Below are 24,325 nucleotides of genomic sequence, written 5' to 3'. Positions count from 1 at the left end.
TCTCAGGCTGGCTGAGCTGCTGTAACTAAATACCATTAACTAGGTAGCATATAAAGAACAACTGACTCCTTACACGCCTGGAGAGTGTGAGACACGAGTGGATTGGGGTGCACATTTGTATGTGTGCATGTGTGTGTGTGTGAACAGAGGGTATTTTTGGGTATGTAGATGGATTTTTCTGTGTCCTCACATAGCAGAAGGGACAAAGCATCCTTCCTCCTGGGATGCTTTAAACTTTTACTACACTCTCCTCTCTCTCTCTCTCTCTCTCTCTCTCTCTCTCTCTCTCTCTCTCTGTGTGTGTGTGTGTGTGTCTGTCTCTGTGTGTATGTGTGCGTGTGTGTGTGTGCGCATGCACATGCGCGCGCGCTATGGTACATGTGGGAGATCAGAGGACAGCTTGCAGGAGTCAGTTCTTTCCCACTGTGTGAATTCTGGAGATCAAACTCAGGTCACCGGGTTTGGTGGCAAGCATCTTTACCCCCTGAGCCATCTCACTGGCTTCCGGGTTCCTTTTATTTCATTAGGCAGGTCTGGCTGTACAGTCCTAATTGGCCTGGCACTCTCCACGATCTGCCTGTCTCTACCTCTTGACTGCTGAGGTGCCAGGTTCTGGGGTGCTTTTATAAGGAAGTGATAGGTTTTTGAGACAGGGTTTCTCTGTAGCTTTGGAGCCTGTCCTGGAACTAGCTCTTGTAGAGCAGACTGGCCTTGAACTCACAGAGATCCACCTGCCTCTGCCTCCTAGTGCTGGGATTAAAGGTGTGCGCCGCCACCGCCACCACCACCCAGATTGAACTCAACCTCTTGAAGAGCAACCAATGCTCTTAACCTCTAAATCATCTCTCCAGTCCCGATAATCTGCTTTCTAAGGGCTCTTCATTCATTAGCTAATCTTAATCTCACCAAAGCCCCACCTCCTGATATGGTCAAATGGGGGAGAGAGTTTCTTGATGTGAATCTGGGATCAGGCACAGGCTAATCTAATGTTTTGTTATGGTGTGTGGGACCTAGGCTGCTGTCTGGTGGCTGGGATCTTCTTGCCACAACCCCCCACTAGCCCAGTTTCAGTCACTAGCCCAGTCAGGCTGTAATTTTTAGTAATCTTTTTTTTTTTTTTTTAAACAGTCTCAATGTGTAGCCCAGGATAGCTTCCAACTTGTGGCAATCCTCCTGTCTCACAGATGAAAGGTATTTGTGTGTGTGTGTGTGTCTATATTGCTATGGCTATCCCGGAACTCACTATGTACACCAGGCTGGCCTCGAACTCAGGGATCCGCCTGCCTCTGCCTTCCAGGTGCTGGGACTAGGCGTGATTTCCTTCGTCAGGCCAAACAGTAATCTTAAAAAACTGAAAAATATGAAATCCGTGAAGATGTTCATTGCGGTATAATGTCTTACGCTGCAAATCTGAAACCTGGATGCCCAATAAAGGAGTAACCTTTAACAGTATGATATGCCTTTCGCCCTCCGTGGCAGGAAATCCAGAGCCACCGAGAACGCACAGTACCCAGACGGAGGCGGCATCCTTTGCCTAAGAAACATCATTATGGAGCCAGACTAGGGAGGCCACCACGCACCGCACACATGGTTCTGCCCTTTCTGTTAGTGCCTGATTCTTGACTCTCTGAAGATCGTAAAGAAGTCTCGCGGCTCTGCCGGGGTTCCGCAGAGCGCGCCCTGCCCTTTCCGCGGCTGCGTAGTGCGGCCCAGCAGCCGCAGCGGACCCCTGTACCGACCCAGCAGGAGGCACCGCGGGAACCGGGCCGAGACGCTGGGAGGCGACCGCGCCTGGTGCTAGGGGGCGCTGCGGAGCCCGGCGGGGCCCGGAGCTGGGGGACGCTGCGCGCGCTCCCCGGCGCCCCTCCTCCTCCCCCCCACCCGGCGCGCCGCTCAGCCCCGCGGCCGCTAGAGGCGGGAGCGCGGTTCGAGCGCAGGAGCGCGCGGCCGGCCTGGCCTCCGCGGGAGCGCGGCTGCGGGGCCGAGCAGGGGCGGTGGGTGGGCAGGCCTCCGTCTCTGCCTGCGCAACTGCCCCTCGCGCGGGCGGGCGGGCTGCGGTCCCCGGGGATGCAAGCGGTGGCGGCGCGGCCGGCAGGGTCCCGAGCGGCGCGGAGGCCGGCCGCGTACGGTAACGGGCCAGGCGGGGTGCGGGCGATGACTCCTGCCTGCAGGCCGCGAGCGTTGCGGCCCCCGGGTGCCCGCTGAGCTCCGAGGGCCGGAGGGGGCTGGGCGGGCCTGCGTGGGACGGGGGACGACGACCCCGCGGCAGGTGCCTGCCCCCAACGGTGACCCAGCTCCTGCTCCCCAGCTCCGCCCTCTTTGGCCAGGACCCAATCTCCAGGGGCTAAAAATATTGCCCGGAGGCTCCCAAGCGGAATCAGTTGGCGCTAAGTAGGACGCAGGGTGAGGTGACAGAGATCTTCAGCACCAGGGCCCGAAGAGCAGACTCCAGAACGCGGTCCCGCCCACGCGCGTTCGGCAGCTAGCGTCCTCCCTCCGCCGACAGGCAAGTGGGGAACCCGCGGGCGGTGGCAGCGGGCATTGTGGGTCCTCTCGAGTTGCTCCGTTTCCGAGAAGCAGCTCCCGGCCTCCGCTACCCTGGGGACTTTGAGTCTCGCCGCTGGGTTCTCAGGAGTCTCTGGAAGCCAGAGACTGGAAGTTTTTGCACTGCAGGAATCAGTACTGCCAGGGTGAATACTAGAATACTAATTCTGCGTTGTGTTAGAAACGTGACCATTTCTTTAAAAAGAAATCCATTCTGTATGCTTCCTGAGACAGGATCTGGGCCAGGCACTGTTTCTGCTGAGTAGCAAGCAGTCTGACCCAGGAGGTCAGAGCCGGTAGGCTAGCCTGTGTCTCCAGCCGGTGATTGTACCTCTAAGTCAAACAAAATAGAAGCTTTGGTATTTATGCATCCGAAGGGAGGAAACACATGGCTAGGAAGCCTGGATAGACATTCTCTGCGGGCAGAGTCCTGAGCAAGCTGTTTGTAATTAGTGGTTTTATAATGAAATGTGAGTCAGAGCTGGGACTCTGTTATCCCTACTTTTGTTTTTGTTTTAATATGTTACACTTACTTATCTGTGTGCGTCTACACCAAACATGTGGCAATCAGGACAGTTGTGGAGGTTGGTGTTCTGCTTCCGCCATGCGAGCCAAATGGCTTAACTTGGTTGTCAGGCTTGGCTGAAAGTGCTTTTACCTCTTGAGCCGCCTCACCTGCCAGCGCCACACACGCGCGCAGACACACACACACACACACACACACACACACCCTGTATCCAGGCTGAGGAGAGACAGAACTCCTGTCCTACAGGACCAGCCCCAGATATATGTGCAACTTGTGCGCTAGGAGTCACGACCAAGGTTTGGTTCTTGGAGGCTCCTTGGTTTTAACCAGAGTCAGGCACAAATAGGTGCTCCCGGGGAATTCACAGGGTGCTTGCTAGGAAGTGCAACAGAAGGTTTTGCATGCCAGCACGACAGGTGGCGTGTCTCCTGCCAGGTACATGTGGGGGTCAGTATGAAGTTGAAAAAGCAGGTGACGGTGTGTGGCGCTGCCATCTTCTGCGTCGCCGTCTTCTCACTCTACCTGATGCTGGACCGGGTACAACATGATCCCGCCAGACACCAGAGCGGTGGGAACTTCCCCAGGGTGAGTCACATCTTGTTCTCCTCCTCAAATGCAAGTCACCTGGGCTTGGCATCTTCCCAGCTGTGTCAGGATAGGACAAAAACACCCTCCCCCACCCCGTGGTCTTGGGGAGTACTTCTGGAGCCTCCTGCACGCATGCAGCTGAGTTATGCGTCCGTAGCCCAGGAGCACTCCTAGAGAGATTTTCCTTCCTTCCTTTGGAGGTGGGTTGCCCAAGGGCTGGTGCTTGCTAAACATATGCCCCACCACTGGGCTGTGCTCCTGGCCACAGTAGGAGGTAAAAAGCAGCCATGGCAAAAGAAGAAGAAAAGTGGCCGTGTGCATTGCTCGTCTGAGTTGAGTGCTTGGCGGACACTGCTTATCGACTGCCGTGTTTCTTTGCCATTAAGCTGAACGCAATCCCCAGCACCATGCTTGAGACAGGAAGTCCAGGCCGTTGAGCGCAGGCAGGCGAGCTGAAATGTTTGCCCTCTGTGAGCTGGAGGGTGACGCTACTTCCAGGCCCAGTGGACAGGAGTCTGCGGGGTGATGTGTGGTCCACTTCAGCCCTATAAGCCCATGGTCCGACTCAGCCTGTGGAGAGGGAATCATAGACCAGTCAGGCATCAGATGGTGGCCCCAAGCAGGAATTCTTCCTGTGTCTGTGACAGGGATCCCTTTCTGTTCTTATTTTTGGCAGAGCCAAATTTCTGTGCTGCAGAACCGGATTGAACAGCTGGAACAGCTGTTGGAGGAAAACCATGAGATCATTAGCCACATCAAGGACTCGGTGCTGGAGCTGACAGCCAATGCCGAGGGCCCGCCAGCCCTACTGCCCTACCACACAGCCAATGGCTCCTGGGCTGTGCTCCCAGAGCCCCGGCCTAGCTTCTTCTCCGTCTCCCCCCAGGACTGCCAGTTTGCTTTGGGGGGCAGGGGTCAGAAGCCAGAGCTTCAGGTAAGAGCTGGAGCTGGCAGGGAGGGGAGATCTGTTGTCGTGGGTGGACACTGAGCCGCGTTCCTCCCTGGCAGATGTTAACGGTGTCCGAAGACTTGCCGTTTGACAATGTGGAGGGTGGCGTGTGGAGACAAGGCTTTGACATCTCCTACAGCCCAAATGACTGGGACGCTGAAGACCTGCAGGTGTTTGTGGTACCCCACTCACACAACGATCCAGGTGAAGGCCCAGCAGGCCCCAGCGCCGGGGTGTGGGGCAGGCTTTCTGAGGACAGACGTGAGGGGTGCAGCTGACGTGTGCGGCATATTCAGGGGACCTTGCGTTGGCTCCCCCAGGCTGGATCAAGACTTTTGACAAGTACTACATGGAGCAAACCCAGCACATCCTCAATAGCATGGTTTCTAAGCTGCAGGAAGATCCCCGACGACGCTTTCTCTGGGCAGAAGTCTCTTTCTTCGCCAAGTGGTGGGACAATATCAGCGCCCAAAAGAAGGCAGCAGTTCGAAGGTCAGTGGTAGCTGGGAAGGCGGGAGTGTCATTAAGCCCTGGCTCAGTGGGTTGGTCTTGTCTCGTGCTGTGGGTGCCAAGCTTGTGAGTATTCTCTGGCTGGAGGAGGCCAATGCATACAGTCCCTGTCGCCCTTCCCTGCCACATCCTGAGTGTGCCTTCATCCTTAGGCTGGTGGGAAACGGGCAGCTGGAGATTGCAACAGGCGGGTGGGTGATGCCAGATGAGGCCAACTCCCATTACTTTGCCTTGATTGACCAGCTCATCGAGGGACACCAGTGGCTGGAGAGGAACCTGGGTAAGTCCAGGCGTGGGAGCTAGACTCTGCCCCAGTGCTGGGCCTGAATGTGGTGGCAGGATGCTGGGAGGTACAGTGACTGGTCGGGCGTTATTCCTTTCCCGGCTCATGCAGCCTGCCTGCTGGGCACGGCAGGAGCTGGCCTCCCAGGTGCTAGGAAGCCAGCAGCCAGTCCCTAAGGTATTCAGGGCCTTTGAAATCTGTGCTCTGCCCAGGTGCAACGCCTCGCTCGGGCTGGGCAGTGGACCCCTTTGGGCACAGCTCCACCATGCCTTACCTGCTGCGCCGTGCCAACCTGACCAGCATGCTGATTCAGAGGGTGCATTATGCCATCAAGAAGCACTTTGCTGCCACCCACAGCCTGGAGTTCATGTGGAGGCAGATGTGGGGTAAGGCCAGGGAGGGGCATGGGTCGTATAGCAGTGCGGTCTTTACTGGGAAAGGGGAGGTTCATTCGTGATTAGACCCTGTGTGAGTCCTGTTGACCTCTGCTGGCTTCTGGGGGCACATCTCCTGCAGGAGCTGTGGATCTGGGGGCCCCGAATCCTGTTCCTAGTCTCCACATACTCTACAGTCTTGAGTTTGGCCAGAGCCTCAGTGTCTCAGGGTTGCCTATGGACGACATGAATCTACACATGTGTGATGTCTTTGTAGCTAGCTGCTCACCCTGCCTGCCAGTGGCTGACCCTACGGTGTGTCTTCGTCTTCTGTAGATCCAGACGCCAGCACAGACATTTTTTGCCACATGATGCCCTTCTACAGCTACGATGTACCACACACCTGTGGCCCTGATCCCAAGATCTGCTGCCAGTTTGACTTCAAACGCCTGCCCGGCGGGCGCATCAACTGCCCTTGGAAGGTGCCGCCCCGGGCCATTACAGAGGCCAACGTGGCAGACAGGTATCTGCTGTCAGCCCTGCTGGGATAAGGAGAGGGGTTGGGGTTCTGGGCTGTGGAGCCCCAGGAGTATTCAGTCCTGCTGCCTCCGTCTTCTGAGAATGGAGTCACAGGTCTTTGCTGCCACACCCAGCTGATGTTGACATTTTTCTCCTCAGAGGAGTTAGACTGAAACGTGGTTTCTGGTCTTGGCTCTGCCACATGGGACTGCATGATGCTGACCGTACCTGGAAGGAAGGGTAGACTCTGCGGGGAGCGTTTAGGCCGTGCATCTGTAGTAGCGACTCCTTCCTGCCTCCCAGGGGCTTAGCTTTCTTCTCAGAATGCTTTCACTTTCCTCAGTGAGGCTGCCTTCTGATGCCCTAATAGACTGGGAGACATCTCCCTGCCCCCTCTTTTTTTTTCTTTTTGAGACAGGATCTCATATTCCAGGCTGACTGGCCTCAAACATGCCTCCATGTCCTGAGTGCTGGGTTACAAGCATGACTCACTACACCTGGTTGCTGCCCAGATCAGGGGTTTGTGTAGCAGGGCAAACACTCTACTAGCTGAACTACATCCCCAGCCCTAAACAATTTTTTTTTTTTTTTTTTATTTTCCTGAGACAGAGTCTCACTATGTAGTTCTGGCTGTCCTGTAACTCACTACATAGACCAAGCTGGCCTCAAACTCACAGAGATCCGCCCGCCTCTGCCTCCCAAGTGCTGGGACTAAAGGCATGTGCCATTATGCCAGGCACTTGCCCTGAACAATTCTTACGTTGGTACAGTTTCTTGCAGCGTTTCAACTGCTGTCTTTCATTTGACTCGGGTTCTCTGGGTCAGCTCCAGGTCAGGCAGGTGAACCGTATACTTACTGGGCCCAAATGCTGCTTAGATCCACCCCGTCCTGCCAGAGAGCCTCCAACCTCGGAGAAAAAAAGACCTGTTCCTTCTAAGAGAATAGTAAAGGACCTCAAAGATATCACTGTGACTAAAATTAGACCCCAAAAAAGTGTTAAGGTCGATCTAAATGTCACTTTAGCTAAAATGCTGAGAATGTGGTTAGTAGCAGCAGCAGTGGCTCCTGCTAGCAATCCAAGCAAGCACCAAAGCTACTTTTCTTTTTTCTTTTTCTGGAGACCAGGTCTTGTCATGTAGCTCAGGCTGACCTCAACTTCCAACAGTCCTCCTGCCTCAGTCTCCAAGTATGGGATTACAGGCACATGTCACTACACCTGGCAGAAACATGACTCTAATGACATGCTGTAAAGCTCTCCACTGGGTAGATGATATAGATAAAAATAAATTTTCTCATACAGTTCAAGCAAGGCACCATTCTTCGTGTGTGTATGGGAGCTATAGATAGTCTTATGTAGCCGAGGCTGTCCTTGAACTTGCTGTGTAGGTGAGGATGAGCTTGAACTACTGATCCCCCCGCAAAAGTGCTGGGGTTACAGGCATGTGCTGCCATACCTAGCAGGCCTTCTCTGTATAGACCTGTCTGGCTTCAAACTTGGAACCTTCTTGCCTCAGCTTCCCAAGTACTGGGGTTACAAGGATGTGCCACTGTGCCAAGCTTTTCGTGGGCATCTTTTCTTTTGTTGAGACAGGATCTCACTGTGTCGCCCTGGCTGGCCTGGAACTCACGATATAGATCAGGCTGACCTCATAATCACAGTGATCTGCCTGCCTTCTGCCTCCCAAGTGCTAGAGTTAAAAAGGAGTGCCACGTTTGTGGATGTGTATGCGGGTCTGTGAGTGTGTATCGAGAGCCACGGTTGACCTCAGAAATCTTCCTTGGTCTCGCTCCACCTTACTCCTTGAAGAGGTTTCTCAGGTGAACCCAGAGCCCATCTCCAGTATGCTATGCAGCTAGCTCTGGGGACCTTCTGAGCTCTGTGCTTATAGTCAGGCCTCCATGCCCACTGGCATTTACATGTTTTGGGGGGTGTGTCCCAAACCCCAGTCCTCATGCTTGTGTGGCAAACATTTATTCACTGAGCCACCTCCCTACCACCCTCACCGATCTTTTTTTTAATATTTATTTATTATGTATACAATATTCTGTCTGTGTGTATGTCTGCAGGCCAGAAGAGGGCACCAGACCTCATTACAGATGGTTGTGAGCCACCATGTGGTTGCCGGGAATTGAACTCAGGACCTTTGGAAGAGCAGGCAATGCTCTTAACCACTGAGCCATCTCTCCAGCCCCCTCACCGATCTTTTTAAGCCTGGGATTTCATGTTGGGCCTGTGACCGTCTGTGTTTCCAGGGCAGCCCTGCTCCTGGACCAGTACCGGAAGAAGTCCCGACTTTTCCGAAGCAACGTCCTCCTCGTGCCACTGGGTGATGACTTCCGCTATGACAAGCCCCAAGAGTGGGATGCCCAGTTCTTTAACTACCAGCGGCTCTTTGACTTCCTCAACAGCAAGCCTGAGCTCCACGTGCAGGTGGGAGGCTGTGCAGCTCACTTGCTGCAGCCCGATCCTTCCTCTACCAGCCCTGCTGCTGAGGGCTCCAGGTCATTGCCAATCCCAGGCACGGTTCCTGGGTGTATCAGAATGCATCCCCAAGTTCCCCAGCTCTTGCTAGGCCCAGAAGAGCAGGGCCCTTTGCTAGACAAAGTCCTCACTTGGGCACACACTGCAGCATTGTGGAATGATAGCCAGAGCTCCCAGGAGGCTCTGTGATTGATGGGAGTGTTTTGCACCCCTACAGGCCCAGTTCGGGACCCTCTCCGAGTACTTTGATGCCCTGTATAAGAGGACAGGAGTGGAACCCGGTGCCCGGCCTCCAGGGTTTCCTGTGCTGAGTGGAGATTTCTTCTCCTATGCTGACCGGGAGGACCACTACTGGACGGGCTATTACACCTCCCGGCCTTTCTACAAGAGCTTGGACCGAGTCCTAGAAGCCCACCTGCGGTGAGACCTGCTGCCTTCCCTTGTTGAATGCGAGTTAGTTCACCTTTGCAGAGTAGGTGGGGCAGGGTAGCCGGAGAGGACCCTGCCAGTGTGGGGGTGACCCTTGGGACAAGGTTGAACAGCAGGAGAGGAAGGGCTCTGACTTCTTTCTCTGGGTAGTGGGGCAGAGGTTCTTTACAGCCTGGCTGTGGCTCATGCCCGCCGCTCTGGACTGGCTGGCCAGTACCCGGTGTCTGATTTTGCTCTTCTGACGGAAGCTCGGCGCACACTGGGGCTCTTCCAGCACCACGATGCCATCACCGGAACTGCCAAGGAGGCAGTGGTGGTAGACTATGGAGTCAGGTAGGTGCCACCCCCACGTCCCTCACCATTTCAAAGAGAGGCTATGTGGGTGATTGGTGGGTAGGCTGCCGAGGGCTGGTCCTGCTGGTGTGGCACACAGCCTCCCCACGGCTGTCTTCTCTTGGCTTTCTCTCTTGCTCTCCACAGGCTGCTGAGGTCCCTGGTTAGCCTGAAGCAGGTCATCATCAATGCTGCTCACTATCTGGTGCTGGGAGACAAGGAGGCCTACAAATTTGACCCTGGGACACCCTTCCTCCAAATGGTGAGCCCCCTACTACATCTGCTTGAGAGATCCTGTGGTGTGGGTGGGTACTACCTCGAGAGCTGCTACTGGTGGGTGCTGTGCCTCTTTTGCCTTCCTTGTTCTGCAGTGCAAATTCCATGCTTAAGGTAGTTGGCAGTCTATATCCTGGACAGGTTGGGGTGACGAGGAGGTTGAGCCCAGCCATTCACTCTTTCTTCCTACTCACGTCATTGCAGGACGAGAGCCGTTCAAGTCACGATGCCCTGCCAGAGCGCACAGTGATCCAGTTGGATTCCTCACCCAGGTGAGTCAGGCCTGGCCAGGCTCACAGAGGCACCCTCCGCTCCCCAGAACAAGGGGGCCTTGCTCTGGCTGCTGCTTCTGCCCTGCCACTGCAGCAAGCTCCTGGGTCAGCCCACCTTCCACCCACAGGTTTGTGGTGCTATTTAACCCGCTGGAACAGGAGAGGCTCAGTGTGGTGTCCCTGCTGGTCAACTCCCCAAGGGTGCGAGTCCTTTCAGAGGCGGGCCAGCCCCTCTCTGTGCAGATCAGTGCGCACTGGAGCTCGGCCACTAACCTGGTCCCTGATGTCTACCAGGTGAGGCAGGGCATAGCCCTCCCTGATCATCAGTACCTCTCCTGGGCCTCCCTCCCCACGAATACTTGCTTCCTACTCCTCCGCTGCGCTCTGCTTACTCCCCAGGATGGAGGCAGGTGGCTTGGGGAGAGGCATTGCCCAAAGGACAGTCACTCTTGGGATCTGAGTATCTTTAAAAGGATGGCGAGGACACTGTGGTCATAATTATAGCACAGATGGCAGCAACAGTGCCCTCGGCTGCTCAGCAAGTATTTGTTTCCTTCGTTGTGATGGGGTCTTGCATGTTGCCCAAGCTGGTCTCTAATTCCTGGACACAAGCTTCTAATGATGGTTTATTATGTTGACTTATGTATTTCATCTGTAATGTGGATGAAAAATAAACCTTCAGACATAGTTCATGGCAGGCACTGCTTTATTTGCTTAAATATTCAATTCGTTAAGATTGTTTTTTAAAGACAAGCCCTCACTGTATAGTTTAGATTGGCTTCAGACTTGCTTTCCTCTGCTTCAACCTCCCGACTGTTGGGATACAGCAATGTACCCTCCCTCCTTCATTAAACTCTTATGAGTGTACCTAGTGATGCAATCCTCATTGCATCAGAAGCAGAGCTCCAGAGAGGTTATGTTACTTGCCTAAGGTTGCTCAGATAGTCTGTGAAGTTAGCTTGCTTCAGACTCTGGGCTCTCAGCTGAGTGCTGTGCCCCTTTGCCAACAGGCGTGCGGAATGACACTGTGGCTCAGAACCAGGATCCCAAAGCAGATAGGACTTTACAGACAGAAATGCAAGGTTCCATGCTTAGCTTCAGAAAACAGAATGCCGGGAAGTGGTGGTGCATGCTTTTAATCCCAGCACTCGGGAAGTCGAGGCAGTTCGAGGCCAGCCTGGTCTACAACGTGAGTTCTAGGGACGGCCAGGGTTGTTACACAGAGAAATCCTGTCTCAAAAAAAAAAAAAAAAAAAAAAAAATCAGAAAAAAAAAAATTGAAAGCAAAAAAATAAAAAAATTTAAAAAAAAACCAGAAAACAGAATGTGGAGGTCCAAAATGGTGGTGGAGAAGTCTGCACTGGTGCGTCTCTGCTTATTGCTTCTTTCCGCTCCTGACTCAGGTGTCGGTGCCCATCCGCCTGCCAGCCCTGGGCCTGGGTGTGCTGCAGCTGCAGCCAGATCTCGATGGGCCCTACACACTACCGTCTTCCGTACGCGTCTACCTGAACAGTGCGAAGCTGTCCATTGGCAGGCAAGCAGCCTTCCCTCTCCGTGTCATGGACTCCAGCCCCAGTGACTTCGCCATCAGCAATCGCTACATGCAGGTCTGGTTCTCCGGCCTTACTGGGCTCCTCAAGGTAAGGGCCAGGCCCGGGTCGGTGGGGAGGGAGCGGAGAAGGGCATGGGCATCAGGAGACTGTGTACAGCTGTTCTGGCCCCATGTGCCCCCTGTCGCCTGACTCACAGAAGCTTGGGTGTGAGCTTTCGCAGCTCTCAAGCTGACAGCAGGCACGGCTGAGCGTGTTAACTGTCTGCTACTGTGTCTGCAACTTGTAAAGAAGAGAAGGTTTATTGCAGTTGTGAGCATTGAGCCTGCGGTTAGGCAGGCCCATTGCGTTTGGGCCTGTGGTTAGTCAGCACATCACAGCAAGGAGCACATCTCAGGAAAGTAAATTACGGCACAGCCAGGATGCAGGAGAGAGGTTGGGTGTGCTGGTGCATACCTAAGATTTCAGCAGTGGCAGGGGCAGAAGCAAGAGGCCAGAAGTTCAAGGTCATCTTTGGCTGCATAGCAAGGCCAACCTGAATTATGTGAGACCCTTGTCTCAAAAAGTCTAAAGAAAGAAGTTGGGTTTGATCACATATGCCTTCAATTCTTACACTTGAGAGACTGAGTTGGGGTGTGTGGGGGGTTGTCCTCTGTAAATTCAAGGCCAGCTTGCTCTACGTGGTGAGTTCCAGGAGAACCAGTGAAATGGTACCTCAAAATAAATGAAGGGAGGGAGGGAGGGAGGGAGGGAGGGAGGGAGGGAGGGAGGAAGGAAGAATAAAAAGGGACTGGTCAGGACTACACAAACCCTGTCTCAGAAAAAAAAAAAAAGGTGGGGGCTAGAGATGCATGCTAGATTAAGCAGTCTACCATCGGAGCTATGAGAAGCCTTGGGATTGACGCCCAACAGTGCAAACCGGGTGCAGTAACAAATGTGTAATCCCAACATGGGGAGGTGAAGGCAGGAAGATCAGAAGTTAAGGTCAGCCTTAGCTGGGTTGTGGTAACACACCTTTAATGCCAGCACTCACGAGACAGAGGCATTCGGATCTCGAGGCCAGCCTGGTTTACAGAGTAAGTTCTAGGATAGCCAGGTCTACACAGAGAAAACCTGTCTCAAGAAAAACAAAAAAGATGGGGGCTGGAGAGATAACTCCGAGGTTAAGAGCACTGGCTGCTTTTCCTGAAGCTCTGAGTTCAAGTCCCAGCAACCACACAGTGGGTCACAACCATCTGTAGTGAGATCTGGTGCCCAGTTGGCAAACATGCATAATAAAGACCTGGAACTAGCTCTTGTAGACCAGGCTGGTCTCGAACTATCAGAGATCCACCTGCCTCTGCCTTCCGAGTGCTGGGATTAAAGGTGTGCGCCACCACTGCCTGGCTAATAAATAAATCTTAAAACAAAGAACAAGAAACAAGAAAGAAAAAGTAGAAGGGAGGCAGGGAAGTGGTAGAGTCCTGATGTCTCCACCTCATCTCATGGCAGCAGTCTGGGAAGAAGCCCTTAACACACAGACCTTAAGGGGGACACCTAAGATGCCAGCTGTAGCACTGGGCTTGGCTCCTGAGGGGAAGTCAGTCCCTGCCCTCCCAGGGGGAGACCTGACATGCTGGTGTGGGGCCAGGGGTCAGGGCTGTGTTCTTTGGCAGAGCATCCGAAGGGTGGACGAGGAGCAGGAGCAGCAGATGGACATGGAGTTCCTCATCTACGGCACCCGCACCTCCAAAGACAAGAGTGGTGCCTACCTCTTCCTGCCGGATAGCGAGGCTAAGGTACCGCGACGGCTCCCACAGTCTGCTGGGCATCCCTTCGGTGGTCACTGCCTCCTGTGTCTTGCCTGCCTGTCCTTGTCTTCCTTGCCATGTAGAAGTGAACTGTGGTCTTAACCACGGCTCTGGGCCTGCTCAGCACAGGTGCTCAGGCTAGAGCACTGGGACAAGGACTTCCGTTGCCCCACTCTGGGTTGGTACTGTCACTGTGTACTCTGTACTGTGGGTTCAGTGCCCTGTGCTCTTTTCCCAGCCCTACGTCCCCAAGAAGCCTCCTGTGCTGCGTGTCACCGAAGGCCCGTTCTTCTCAGAGGTGGCTGCGTATTACGAGCACTTTCACCAAGTGATCCGACTTTATAACCTGCCAGGTGAGCCCTGCAGGTGGGGAGGGTCCCGAGGAGTTGCCAGTCCCACAGGCTGGCACCCGTTCCTCTTCTGCCCCCTCTCTGTTGACAAACAGATGTGTCATCTGACGTGGGAGGTTTGATTCTCTTGAGGGAAAATCCAGTGGACTGTGGCCTGGAAGCTCCCAGGAGGAGGTGGCGGAGCCTTCCCCGGCATAGTCTCTCAAGCTGTGCTCACCTCACTCTGGCTGTCCCTGTGTGCAGGGGTAGAGGGGCTGTCTCTGGACATGGCGTTCCTGGTAGACATCAGGGATTATGTGAACAAGGAGCTGGCCCTGCGCATCCACACGAACATTGACAGCCAGGGTACTTTCTTCACAGACCTCAATGGCTTTCAGGTAACTCTTGGGCCCCATAGAACTTGGGCTGCTTTTGGCCTCCAATGCAGGTGCTGTGGGGAGGGAGCCATGGACTGGGGGCTAGTATGGGGCCAGTGAAGTGGCTCGGTGGGTAAAGGCTCTTGATCAGGCCTGGCAACCTGAGCTCAATTCCTGGAACCCTGGTAAAGGTGGAATGAGAGAACCCATTCCACAGAGTTCTCCTCTGACTTGCACATGTGTGCTGTGGCACATACACTCCTGTGCACATTATTATATACATACACTCAATTAAGAAAAAATAGCTGGGCAGTGGTGGTTCATGCCTTTAATCCCAGCACTTGGGAGGCAAAGAAAGGGAGATCTCAGAGTTTGAAACCAGCCTGGTCTACAGAGCGAGTTCTGGGACAACCAGGGCTACACAGAGAAACCCTGTCTCAAGAAAAAATAAATAATAACAAAAACAGAAATAATAGCCAGAAATGCCTTCACATTGAGGATCCTTCAGAACATAAATCAGACATCATTCCTGGCTGGCCTTGAACTCTTCCCTGCAGGTACAGCCGCGGCGGCATCTGAAGAAGTTGCCCCTGCAGGCTAACTTTTACCCCATGCCAGTCATGGCCTATATCCAAGATGCACAGAGGCGCCTCACGCTGCACACCGCACAGGCCCTGGGTGTCTCCAGCCTCGGTGATGGTGAGTAGGGGACCAGCCTACCCTTTGCCTCAGTGAGTCCTCTTTGTTGGGTCGCCTCCCCTCTCTCTAAACCCCATCACCCCAAAGCTTGGAAAGGGGTGAGCCATCTACAGCTCCTGTCAGTCACACTTGGGCACCCTCTCCTTTGGGATTGAAGGGTTAGTCTCAGCTGAGGGACGCGGCTCTTTTTTCTTTCCTTTTATTTTTGAGGCAGGGTTTTTATGTGTCGCTCTGGCTGTCCTGGAACTTTCTCTGTAGACCAGGCTGGCCTCGAACTTAGAGAGATCCACCTGCCTCTGCCTCCTGTGCTGGAATTAAAGGTGTGCGCTACCACCAGGCAGATCACCAGGCAGATGATTCCAGTGTAATACTTAGAAAAGGAGAAATGACTGTATTTCCTCCTAATGGTCAGTAGAAAAAAGAAGGCTGACATTTTGTTTTGTTTTGTTTTTTGTTTTTGTTTTATGTTCATTGAGACAGGGTTTCTCTGTAGCTTTGGAGCCTGTCCTGAAACTAGCTCTTTAGACCAGGCTGGCTTCGAAGTCACAGAGATCCACCTGCCTCAGCCTCCCGAGTACTGGGATTAAAGGCGTGTGCCACCGTCACCCAGCTGACATTCTTACTAATCAAAGGAAGAGTTCTAGGCCTAGTAGCATAGACATGTAACCTCAGCTCCTTGGAGGCCGAGGTAGGAAGATCCTAAATTCAAACTCAGTCTGGGCCATTTAGTGAGACTTTGTCTGGAGGTTTAACTCTGAGCTGGATCACCTGTGCGCTGTGAGCCTCTCTGCTCAGTACTGGAGAGAGTGAGAAGCCAGCAGGGACAAGGGGGAGGCCCCCTGTCTGTTCCCTGAGATATCTACAGCCTCAGGACAAAAAACAGCAGTCACTTAGGGACTCTTCTGTCTGTGGGGCATAGAGGTCGCGAGGGTTGAACTGAGTGCAGGGTTAAGGCTGTGCCACAGTGGTGCTGAGTGTTGTGCCTACTTCCTCCGTGGGAGGAGTGGCTCCCCTGTCGTCTGCCAGGATGTTTTGGGGATCTGTCTGTCTCAGAACTCCTGAATGCAGCCCATTGTCCTTGCTCAGTCAGCTGTCTGCCCCTCTGGGACATGGGGCATTAAGGAATGATTATATTCTAGGCAAGGAACCTATTTTAGGGCTGCGGACAGCTTCCTGTGTCTGCTCAGAGGAGAAAGCCACAGCATCTGCGGAGATCAGAAAAGGATTGTGGAGATGAAAGGGAAACCTGAGCCTCTGTGGTGGAGGCTGCTTCAGCGGCTTAGGGAAGGCCTTTCTTCCCTTCCGTCCATCGGCTTTGCAGTGAGGCCCCTCCCTCAGCACATTCCATGGGTAGTCCTCCTCTGTCTCTCACTGGAGGCCTTGCTCACCTCACCTCATGTGCCTTCTGCCTGTCTCACCACAGCCTGCAGATTCTGACGGGCACGGCCATCCACTCCAGGCTGCCCCGCTGGGCCTTTTAGCCCATGCCAGGTAGAGCAGAAAGGCCAGAGAGCGTGTGTCAGTCATGAGTCTGTCCAACCCGAGCAAGCCCACCTCAGATGAGGGGCTCTGCAGCACTATGACAGACAGGCCTCTCAGTTTTCTGTCCACTAGCTCTTTACTGTGTTCTGTGTGGCCTGTCCCCAAGAGGTTTCCTGCTGATCTAGGCCCAGGGCCCAGGTCCTAGTCCTGAGTCACAGAGGGGAACTGCCATGGTCAGCAGTCCCCTTTCCCGTCCTCCTGTCTCTTCACCCAGAGAAGTAAGGCAAGACAGCCGCACTCTGCTCTCCCGTACTAGGAGTCCATCATTCTCCCCTGAGTGACTCAGCTTGTCTGTCTCACTGCCCTTTCCCCTGAGTACCTGAGGTGGAGAGTCGGCTCCCAAGGCCTGTGTCTGCTGAGACATGGACTGGGCAAGCTGAAGCTCACTGTTAACATCCCCAGGCCAGCTAGAGGTGATCTTGGACCGACGACTCATGCAGGATGACAACCGGGGTCTAGGCCAAGGGCTCAAAGACAACAAGGTCACCTGCAACCACTTCCGCCTCCTGTTAGAACGGCGAACCATGAGTCATGAGGTAAGATCTGGGCCCGTTGTCCAGCGAGCTAATGTAGGTCAGCCCTGTGGGGGATCCTGTGGTTTCCCAAATGTAGCTGGTGGAGGGCAAGGGACAGAGAGTATGGCTTAACTCCTGCACTGAGGCAGGGGCTATATGGCATCTGCTGACCCCTCTCGTGCAGCTTGGCAGCACCTCCCCCGCCACACTCTGTCACCTTGCCCCTATAGTGTTCATCCTCTGCCTTTCTCTTTGCTGCCCTCATTGTCCCCCGCTCCAGCCCTGCTCATCTCTTGGCTTTCTTTGCCTCACCAGCCTGGCTTTTTCTCCAAACTAGCAGTCACGTTTAGTGGCTTGATCTTTTCCAGCAAGCGGATGAGGATCCCACAGGGTAAGGGTCAGCAAGGGCCTCGGTGGCCTGAGGTGGCCTAGGGTGAGCAGACTGGCCCTGTAGCTGGAGTCTGCTGCCTAGCACCCCGCAGGGCAGGCGTGGCTTAGCTACTTACTGTAGCAGGACTAGTCTGTAGGTGCTGAGCCCCTGCTGTGCTACGGAATGAAAGACATGGGCCTTACTAGCGAGCAGGCTGGGGAGCTGCTCTAAGAATAAAAGTCTAGGGTAGAAGTGGGGTCTCGCTGGGCCCGTGGCGCCAAGGCAGCATGGGCTGAAGACGTGATGGCTGCCTGAATCAGCAGTCCCCAGGCTCCACTTCAGTGAGTGGGAACCATGAACAAGGCAGAAGGCAGCGGCGACAGCGCCAGTGACGCTGGTTGCGGGAGCAGTGCGGACGAGCATGGCGGTCGGCGTCCACGTGTGCCACCCAGTGCTTTGCACCTGTTGGGCAAGTGCGCTACTGCTAAGTCTCCAGTCAAGTTTTATAGGTTTGTTTTTGGTGTGTGTGTGTGTGTGTGTGTGTGTGTGTGTGTGTGTGCGTGCGCGCGCGCGCGCGCTTGAGACAGGGTCTTGGGGCTGGAGAGATGGCTCAGTGGTTAAGAGCATTGGCTGCTCTTCCAGAAGATGCAGGTTCAATTCCCAGCTCCCACAAGGCAGCTCACAAGTGTCTGTAATTCCATTTCCAGGGGATCCGACACCCTCACACAGACATACATGCAGACCAAACACCAATGCACATAAAATAAATAAATATTTAAAAAGTTAGTGAGACAGGGTCTTATGTAGCTTAGGCTGCCCTCCTATTTTGGTCTCACTGTTGCCTAGGCTGGCCTTGAACTACTAAGTTCAAGTAAGTGTCCAGTCTCAGCCCCCTAGTAGCTAAGACTACAGACATATGCCACCATGCCCAGTTATATCTGCCTGTTTACTTGTTTTTTGAGACAAGGTCTCATGTAGCCCAGGCTAGCCTCATCCTCCTGCCTCTATTTCCCAAGGGTTAGAATTATAGGTGCATACCACCATGTTTGTTTGTTTGTTTTTGTTTTGTTTTTTATATGTAGCTACTCAAATGAATTCAGATGAAATAAGTTGAGGTTTTCACTCAACACTAAGTATGCTCTTGGGCCAGGTGTGGTGACATGTCTTCCACTCAGGTGTTCAGCAGACAGAGGCAGGTGGATCTCTCTGAGGGAGAAGCCTGGTCTACATAGGGAGTTCAGGGCAGTTGATATTACATAGTGAGACCCTGTCTCAGAACCAAAAGAATAAAAAAAAAAAATGTAAGGAACTGGAGAGATGGCTTAGTGGTTAAGAGCATTGATTGCTCTTCCAGAGGACCCATGTTTGATCTTCAACACTCACAGGGCAGCTTAAGGCCATCTGTAATTCCAGTTGAAGGGATGGAGTGTCTTCTCTTGGCCTCCAGAAGAACTGCACACATGAAGTGCACAGACATATATGCAGGCAACATCACACATACATGGGGGGGTACATCACACACACTAATAATAAGTTGATTTTAAATTACATTAAGGCCCCAGTGGTTCTAGGTGGTCAGTGGCTATTACAGAAGGAAGGCAGGCGTTTCTGCTGTATCAGAAAATTCTGTGAGCTGGTGCTAGGCTAGAGCATGGTGGGAGGGAGGGGCAGGGCAGGCTGCAGAGTGAGTGTCGGGCTCGCCCTCAGCTATCAGGACTGTAAGCAGCCCAGTGACTCTCCAAACAAGGAAGGGATGACAGATTTAAGATGTTGATAGGAAGCCTCAGGGACTTGAACTAAGCCAAGGGTAGGAAAACAAAGTTGGAGTGGCAGTCTATGTTGAAGACATTGCAGAAGCAAAATGGAAGAGGAATAGCCGCCCCGCCTGGGCTTGAAGGGTGAAGGGAGACTGTATATAGTGCACTCGGGGAGTGCCAGGGTCAGGGATCAGCATATAGAAATGTAGTGGCTTCGGAGAGAAGTCCCACGTAAGCCTGTGAATGTGGCATCCTGGGAGCCACCTGAGGGGTGGTCTTCACTCCAGCTGGTGGACCTGAGGGTCAGGCTGGCACTGTGGATGTGGCATCTAACCACGGGATGCTTACAGCACTGTCACTATGAGAAGCTTGTCCGTCTGTCTTTCCTTCCTCCTCTCTGTGCACTGGCCACACTAGTGAGAACATAACCCTCTCTAAGTGCCACGAGAAGTAACCACTCATGAAGGTTTGGCAGTTTGGGGCCCAGAACCAGGCTGCCAGAGTCCAAGTGAAGCGGGAAAGCTATTTGGAAAGGATCTGGCCTGCCTCCCCTTCTTCACCCTTTAGCCTGGCCCCCCTCACCTACATTTTGGGTTCATCTTGCAGGTCCAAGATGAACGCTCTACCAGCTACCCATCCCTCCTCAGCCACCTGACTTCCATGTACCTCAACATGCCTCCGCTCGCCTTGCCTGTGGCCAAGAGGCAGGCCGCCAGCCCGGCTCTGCGCTCTTTTCACCCTCTGGCCTCCCCACTGCCCTGTGACTTCCACCTGCTCAATCTACGCACGCTCCCAGCTGAGGTAAGTGTTCCGGTGAGTGCTAACCCTCACCACCAGGTTCTGGCCTTGCCCCAGCTCTTCTCTGTTCAGCCTTGCCCTCTGGGCAGAAGTGCAGCTGACCCGCCATTGTCCTTGCCCTGACTGTCTTCCAGGACACCCTGCCCTCGGCTGATGCTGCACTCCTCCTACACCGCAAGGGTTTTGACTGTGGCCTTGAGGCCAAGAACCTGGGCTTCAACTGTACCACAAGCCAAGGCAAGGTGAGCAAGGCCTGGGGGTGGAAGCAGGACCCCTTGTCAAGACAGTGAAGCTGGACCTTCTGCAGTAGCAGAACTGAGAACTTGGAGGGAGGCTGGCCTGGCGCTTGGCAGTAGTGTGTGAGGAGAAGGTATAAATAACCTTGGCTCCCCAGAAGCAAAGGGGAGGCTGTTGATGTGCTTTTAGTATTGAGCTGGCCAGGAGCAGTTTCAGACAAGACACTGAACTAGAAGCCAGGAGGAGGGGCCTGTACTGAGCATGGCGGGAAACTGAGAATGAAGAACTGCCGCACCTTTCAAGGTGTTAGTCATGGCGTCCGCTGGCCCTTTGCCTGCCCTGGTGACTCAGAAGTGAACCCAGACATAGTCCTTGTTCTCAAACACAGCTTGGTGTCCAGCTGCTACTCCGGTGCCCGGATAGGCTCCCGACTTGAGTAGATTGCAGCAAAGCCTGTCTGAGGTGCGTTGCTTCAGAGAGGACCGTAGCTTCCTTGAGATCAGTTCCTTCTTACTTTTTATATTTATTTATTGTGTTTTTATTCTTTTTTTTTTTTTTTTTTTGGTTTTTCGAGACAGGGTTTCCCTGCAGTTTGTAGAGCCTGTCCTGGACCTAGCTCTTGTAGACCAGGCTGGCCTCAAACTCACAGAGATCCGCCTGCCTCTGCCTCCCGAGTGCTGGGATTAAAGGCCTGCGCCACCACCGCCCGCCACCACCGCCCGGCGTGTTTTTATTCTTGAGACAAGGTCTTATGTAGGCTGGATACAATCTTACTTTGTGGCCAAAGCTGAGTTGAACTCCTGAGCCACCTGAGCCCACCTCCCAGGAGCTACAGTCACGTGTCCCCATCTTAGCGCTACTTTCTCTCAAAGATCTGACAGAAAGCCAGGTGTGGCGGCTCACAATACCATCCCAGCACTCAGGAGACTGAGACGGGATTGCTGTGAGTTTGAGGGCAGCCTTGATGACAGTGTGGGACCCTGTATTAAAAAAACTAAAAGGTGGTACTGGCTGTGAGGAAGAACTTAACCCAGTGTTGGCGGTGCCTAGCTCAGCCTGCCTCCTCTCTCTTCACAGCTGGCCCTGGGGAGCCTCTTCCATGGCCTGGATGTGGTGTTTCTACAGCCAACCTCTTTGACCTTGCTGTACCCTCTGGCCTCACCCTCCAACAGCACTGACATCTTTCTGGAGCCCATGGAGATTGGCACCTTCCGCCTCCGCTTGGGTTAGGTTAGGGCTTCTTGTGGCCGGAAGAGAAAGTGCATCCACAGAGACTGCCTCTTAGCACCAGGATGGGTTGGGCAGGTCACACTAGTACCACATCCTGTTCTGCCTCTTAGAACTGTGACGGACTGGGCTCTACCCTTACTTTGTCTATTGCTGCTTCTGTGTTTGGGACAACCCGCACATCGGTGGTGGGCAGATGCCGGTGAGACGAGGGAGAGGAGGTTCTTTGGGTTGTGAATAGGTACCCAGCAGGGCACAGGCTCAGGCTTCCATTCTTTTTCCAAAATGGGATGTAGGAAGAGTCGGGGCAAGCAGAAGAGATCAAGGAAGCTGAGGGAACAGCTCAGTGCCAGGTGACTGCACTTAGGAGCTAGCTCTGGGGGAGGCCCTGTGGTGACAGAGACCCCGCATGTCCTTCTGCAAGCACAGGAGCAGGAAGATTCTGGGAGAAGGGTATAAGGTCCCATTATTAGTGAAGTAGAGGAGCGGAAGGAATCCCTAGCTCTCCCAAGAGCCTAAGGACCTTGCTTTCCGCTCTGCCTCTGCTCTAAGTGCCACTGAGCCCGTATGCCCAGCTAGTGACTGCTGGGTGGGTGGCAGGAAGGACTTGATTGAGACTCTAAATCAAGGCCAGAGGCCATAGAACATTTCAGGTGCCCGTGCCTGTCCTGCGCTGGTTTGTGGCAGGGGTGAGAAGTGTCTCCATCCTCCCTGCCGCTTCACCTCACACACCGCTCTCCACAGGTCCCCGTCATAGGGTTCTGGCCAAGTTCCTTTCCCTAGAAAAGAAACAGAGCTGCCAAGACCCCTGTGCTGGGTCCAGTGGCAGGTTGAGAAGGTTCTTCTTTGTTCCATCTGCAGAATTATTGCCTTCCTGGTGTGTGGGACAAAGAAAATGGAGAAAAAATTAGGAGGCTGTATGCTTCATTTTAGCTTCAATTAATAGTGAATTTGTCTATAAATGATAAACAGAGAATTGGTAAAAGTGAAACTCCATCCCTTATGAAATCTTAGTAAGCCACGACTAGAAAGAAGCATCGTCGTCCAGATAAAGGTCCCTGTCACCAGTAACAATGGCACCTGAAGAACCAGACAGCACAGGCAGGCTCCTGATGGTCAGGAATTAGCCGGGGGCGTGCTGTTATTTAGCAGGGTCCCCAGATCACTAACCCCTGCAGTTGAGCAGATGGGGCCAAGGAAGAGTCCTGACGGCCACTGTTTTTAAACCACAAGCTACCTAGAAAGCAGTGTCACTTGAAGACCCAGCAAGGCATTCTGTGAGTTGCCTGAGTGCTGTCCACGCTCCTGTAAAGACTGGTTCTTCCCAAATCAGCCCATAAAATCAATGTGATTCCAGCAAGATTGGATACTTTGTGGAATTCTGCCAGTTCTGACATGCGTGTGGAAGAGTACAGGAGGAGGGCATGAAGTAGTTCTGAGTGGCAGTGGTGGTGTGCGCCTGGTGGGTCCAAGGTGGGCAGAAGGCACTTGTCTTTGAGTCCTGCCAGCAGGAATTCAGTCATCACGCAGGTCAGAGAGACTGCTGGGGCAGCATGGGGAGTTCAGACAGACCCAGCGCACAGATGTGGGTACATGGTTTCAGGTGCAGGGAGGGAGAGATGGATTGTTTAGTAAATAGTTCTCTGAGACAGCTAGCTAGCTGTTAGTTGGAACTCTACCTCAGTTTCCCAAAAACTAGGTCTAGAGGGGGAAAATTTTTCAAGAAATATATATATATATATATATATATATGGTCTCCCTGTGTAGCTCTGGCTGTCCTGGAATTCACTATGTGGACCAAATTGGCCTCAGAGTCACAGAGGTCCCTACCTGCTGCTGGGACTAAAGGCATGTGCCATCACACCTAGCAAGAAAATATATTTTTATACCTGATGTAGAACATTCTTTTCTAGACATAATATGGAACCTTAACATATAATAGGGGGAATGACTAAAAAATGGATTTTGCCACACACACAAAAAAAAAAAATACTTGAGAGCATGTTATAGGAAACAGGTTAACACCCACCTGTGCAGGTGGGCAAGCGTCTGCAGCAGGTAGGCACTGCAGGAGGAAAGCCTGCTTGGGCTCCTCAGAGAGCATCACTAGGGTCTGCCCAGCGGTCACCCAAAGATTCAGTAGTGACAGGTCCTCCAGAGTACACGCAGCCAGGCTCAGGCCTGGGTTCCTAATCATGTCTTGGTGAAGGAAACGGTGATGCATGGGAAGGGCTTAGAATAGAGCCTGGGCTCGAGACAGGTGTCAATGGGAGTTGCTGTCCTGAAACGCGTTAGGAAAGAGTCTGAAGCCGCTGTTTGAGCAAGTCTTGTTTGCTGGCATATGGTTTGTAGTCCAATGGCAGGGGAGACTCTGTGAACCCCTAGGGAATTAGCAGAATAAAGGATACTCTTTGGAGGTCTTAGATGTGCAGTAAAGTTAATGCCACACAAAAGCATCTGGGGATGGGGTCTTCAGTGCATCCCTGGCCAACACAGACTTGCCATGGAGAACCAGGCTTGCTGTCAGCTGTTGTCTTCCTGCCTCTGCTGCCCAGGCTGAACTCACAGGTCTGCACCATCTGCCCTGCCGGTGTTCCCTAGTCCAGCATTACTTAGAGCAGTGTTGTTCAGAATGTCTCGTCAGCAGAGTTGCTTCTGGAAGTGCAGGTTTCTGTCCTGTCCTGAACAAATAGGGCTATTTCTTCAGTCTGGGTCCTGAAGTGATGTGCACGCAGGGCCACATGCACCTGGATAAAGAAACAGAAACTTCCTCTAGAACACAGGAAGAAAAAAGACAACTCTGGGGGTAAGGCCAAATGATTTGTTTGGGTTTGTTGTGTGTGTGTGTGTATGTGTGTGTGTGTTGTCTATTGTTTTCTGAGACAGGTAGCACAAGCTGGCCTCCAACTTACAGAAATCCTCCTGCCTCAGCCTTCCAAGTGTGGGATTACAGGTGCATGCCTCTATAACCTGGCTCGGATTGGTCTCAGTAACGAGCGGCCTAGTGAGTGCATACTATTTTACGGCAAGCAGCAGCCCTTGTTGTTA

General features: G+C 53.3%; 1 protein-coding gene across 2 annotated transcripts; it reads left to right on the top strand.

Moving 5' to 3' along the window:
* Nucleotides 1–2,025: 2,025 nt before the first annotated feature.
* Man2a2 (mannosidase alpha class 2A member 2) lies at nucleotides 2,026–22,633 on the top strand. Of its 2 annotated transcripts, XM_038313785.1 has the most exons (23): nucleotides 2,026–2,506; nucleotides 3,506–3,655; nucleotides 4,335–4,592; nucleotides 4,667–4,811; nucleotides 4,928–5,099; nucleotides 5,270–5,397; nucleotides 5,613–5,786; nucleotides 6,111–6,297; nucleotides 8,548–8,725; nucleotides 8,994–9,196; nucleotides 9,356–9,538; nucleotides 9,686–9,800; nucleotides 10,019–10,086; nucleotides 10,215–10,380; nucleotides 11,490–11,726; nucleotides 13,292–13,414; nucleotides 13,665–13,779; nucleotides 14,020–14,153; nucleotides 14,690–14,831; nucleotides 16,776–16,909; nucleotides 19,622–19,816; nucleotides 19,948–20,055; nucleotides 21,128–22,633. In XM_038313785.1, exons 2-23 carry the CDS (start codon nucleotides 3,524–3,526, stop codon nucleotides 21,278–21,280), a joined length of 3,450 nt encoding a protein of 1,149 aa, XP_038169713.1. In that variant the 5' UTR covers nucleotides 2,026–2,506; nucleotides 3,506–3,523; the 3' UTR covers nucleotides 21,281–22,633. The 2 variants fall into 2 exon arrangements, with proteins under 2 accessions (XP_038169713.1, XP_041911987.1); XM_042056053.1 differs by lacking the exon at nucleotides 2,026–2,506 and having other exon boundaries at nucleotides 2,531–3,655.
* The last annotated feature ends 1,692 nt before the right edge of the window (nucleotides 22,634–24,325 follow it).

The sequence above is a fragment of the Arvicola amphibius genome, chromosome 12 (assembly GCF_903992535.2).
Source record: "Arvicola amphibius chromosome 12, mArvAmp1.2, whole genome shotgun sequence".
NCBI lineage: Eukaryota > Metazoa > Chordata > Mammalia > Rodentia > Cricetidae > Arvicola > Arvicola amphibius.
This window is presented reverse-complemented; position numbering and strand designations above follow the sequence as displayed.

Excerpts from the sequence above, each read along its gene's own strand:
- Man2a2 (XM_038313785.1), top strand. The coding sequence starts at position 3,524 with ATGAAGTTGAAAAAGCAGGTGACGGTGTGTGGCGCTGCCATCTTCTGC. Across the intron at positions 5,398-5,612 it reads GTGGCTGGAGAGGAACCTGG|GTGCAACGCCTCGCTCGGGC; the intron begins GTAAGTCCAGGC and ends TGCTCTGCCCAG. Across the intron at positions 8,726-8,993 it reads AGCCTGAGCTCCACGTGCAG|GCCCAGTTCGGGACCCTCTC; the intron begins GTGGGAGGCTGT and ends GCACCCCTACAG.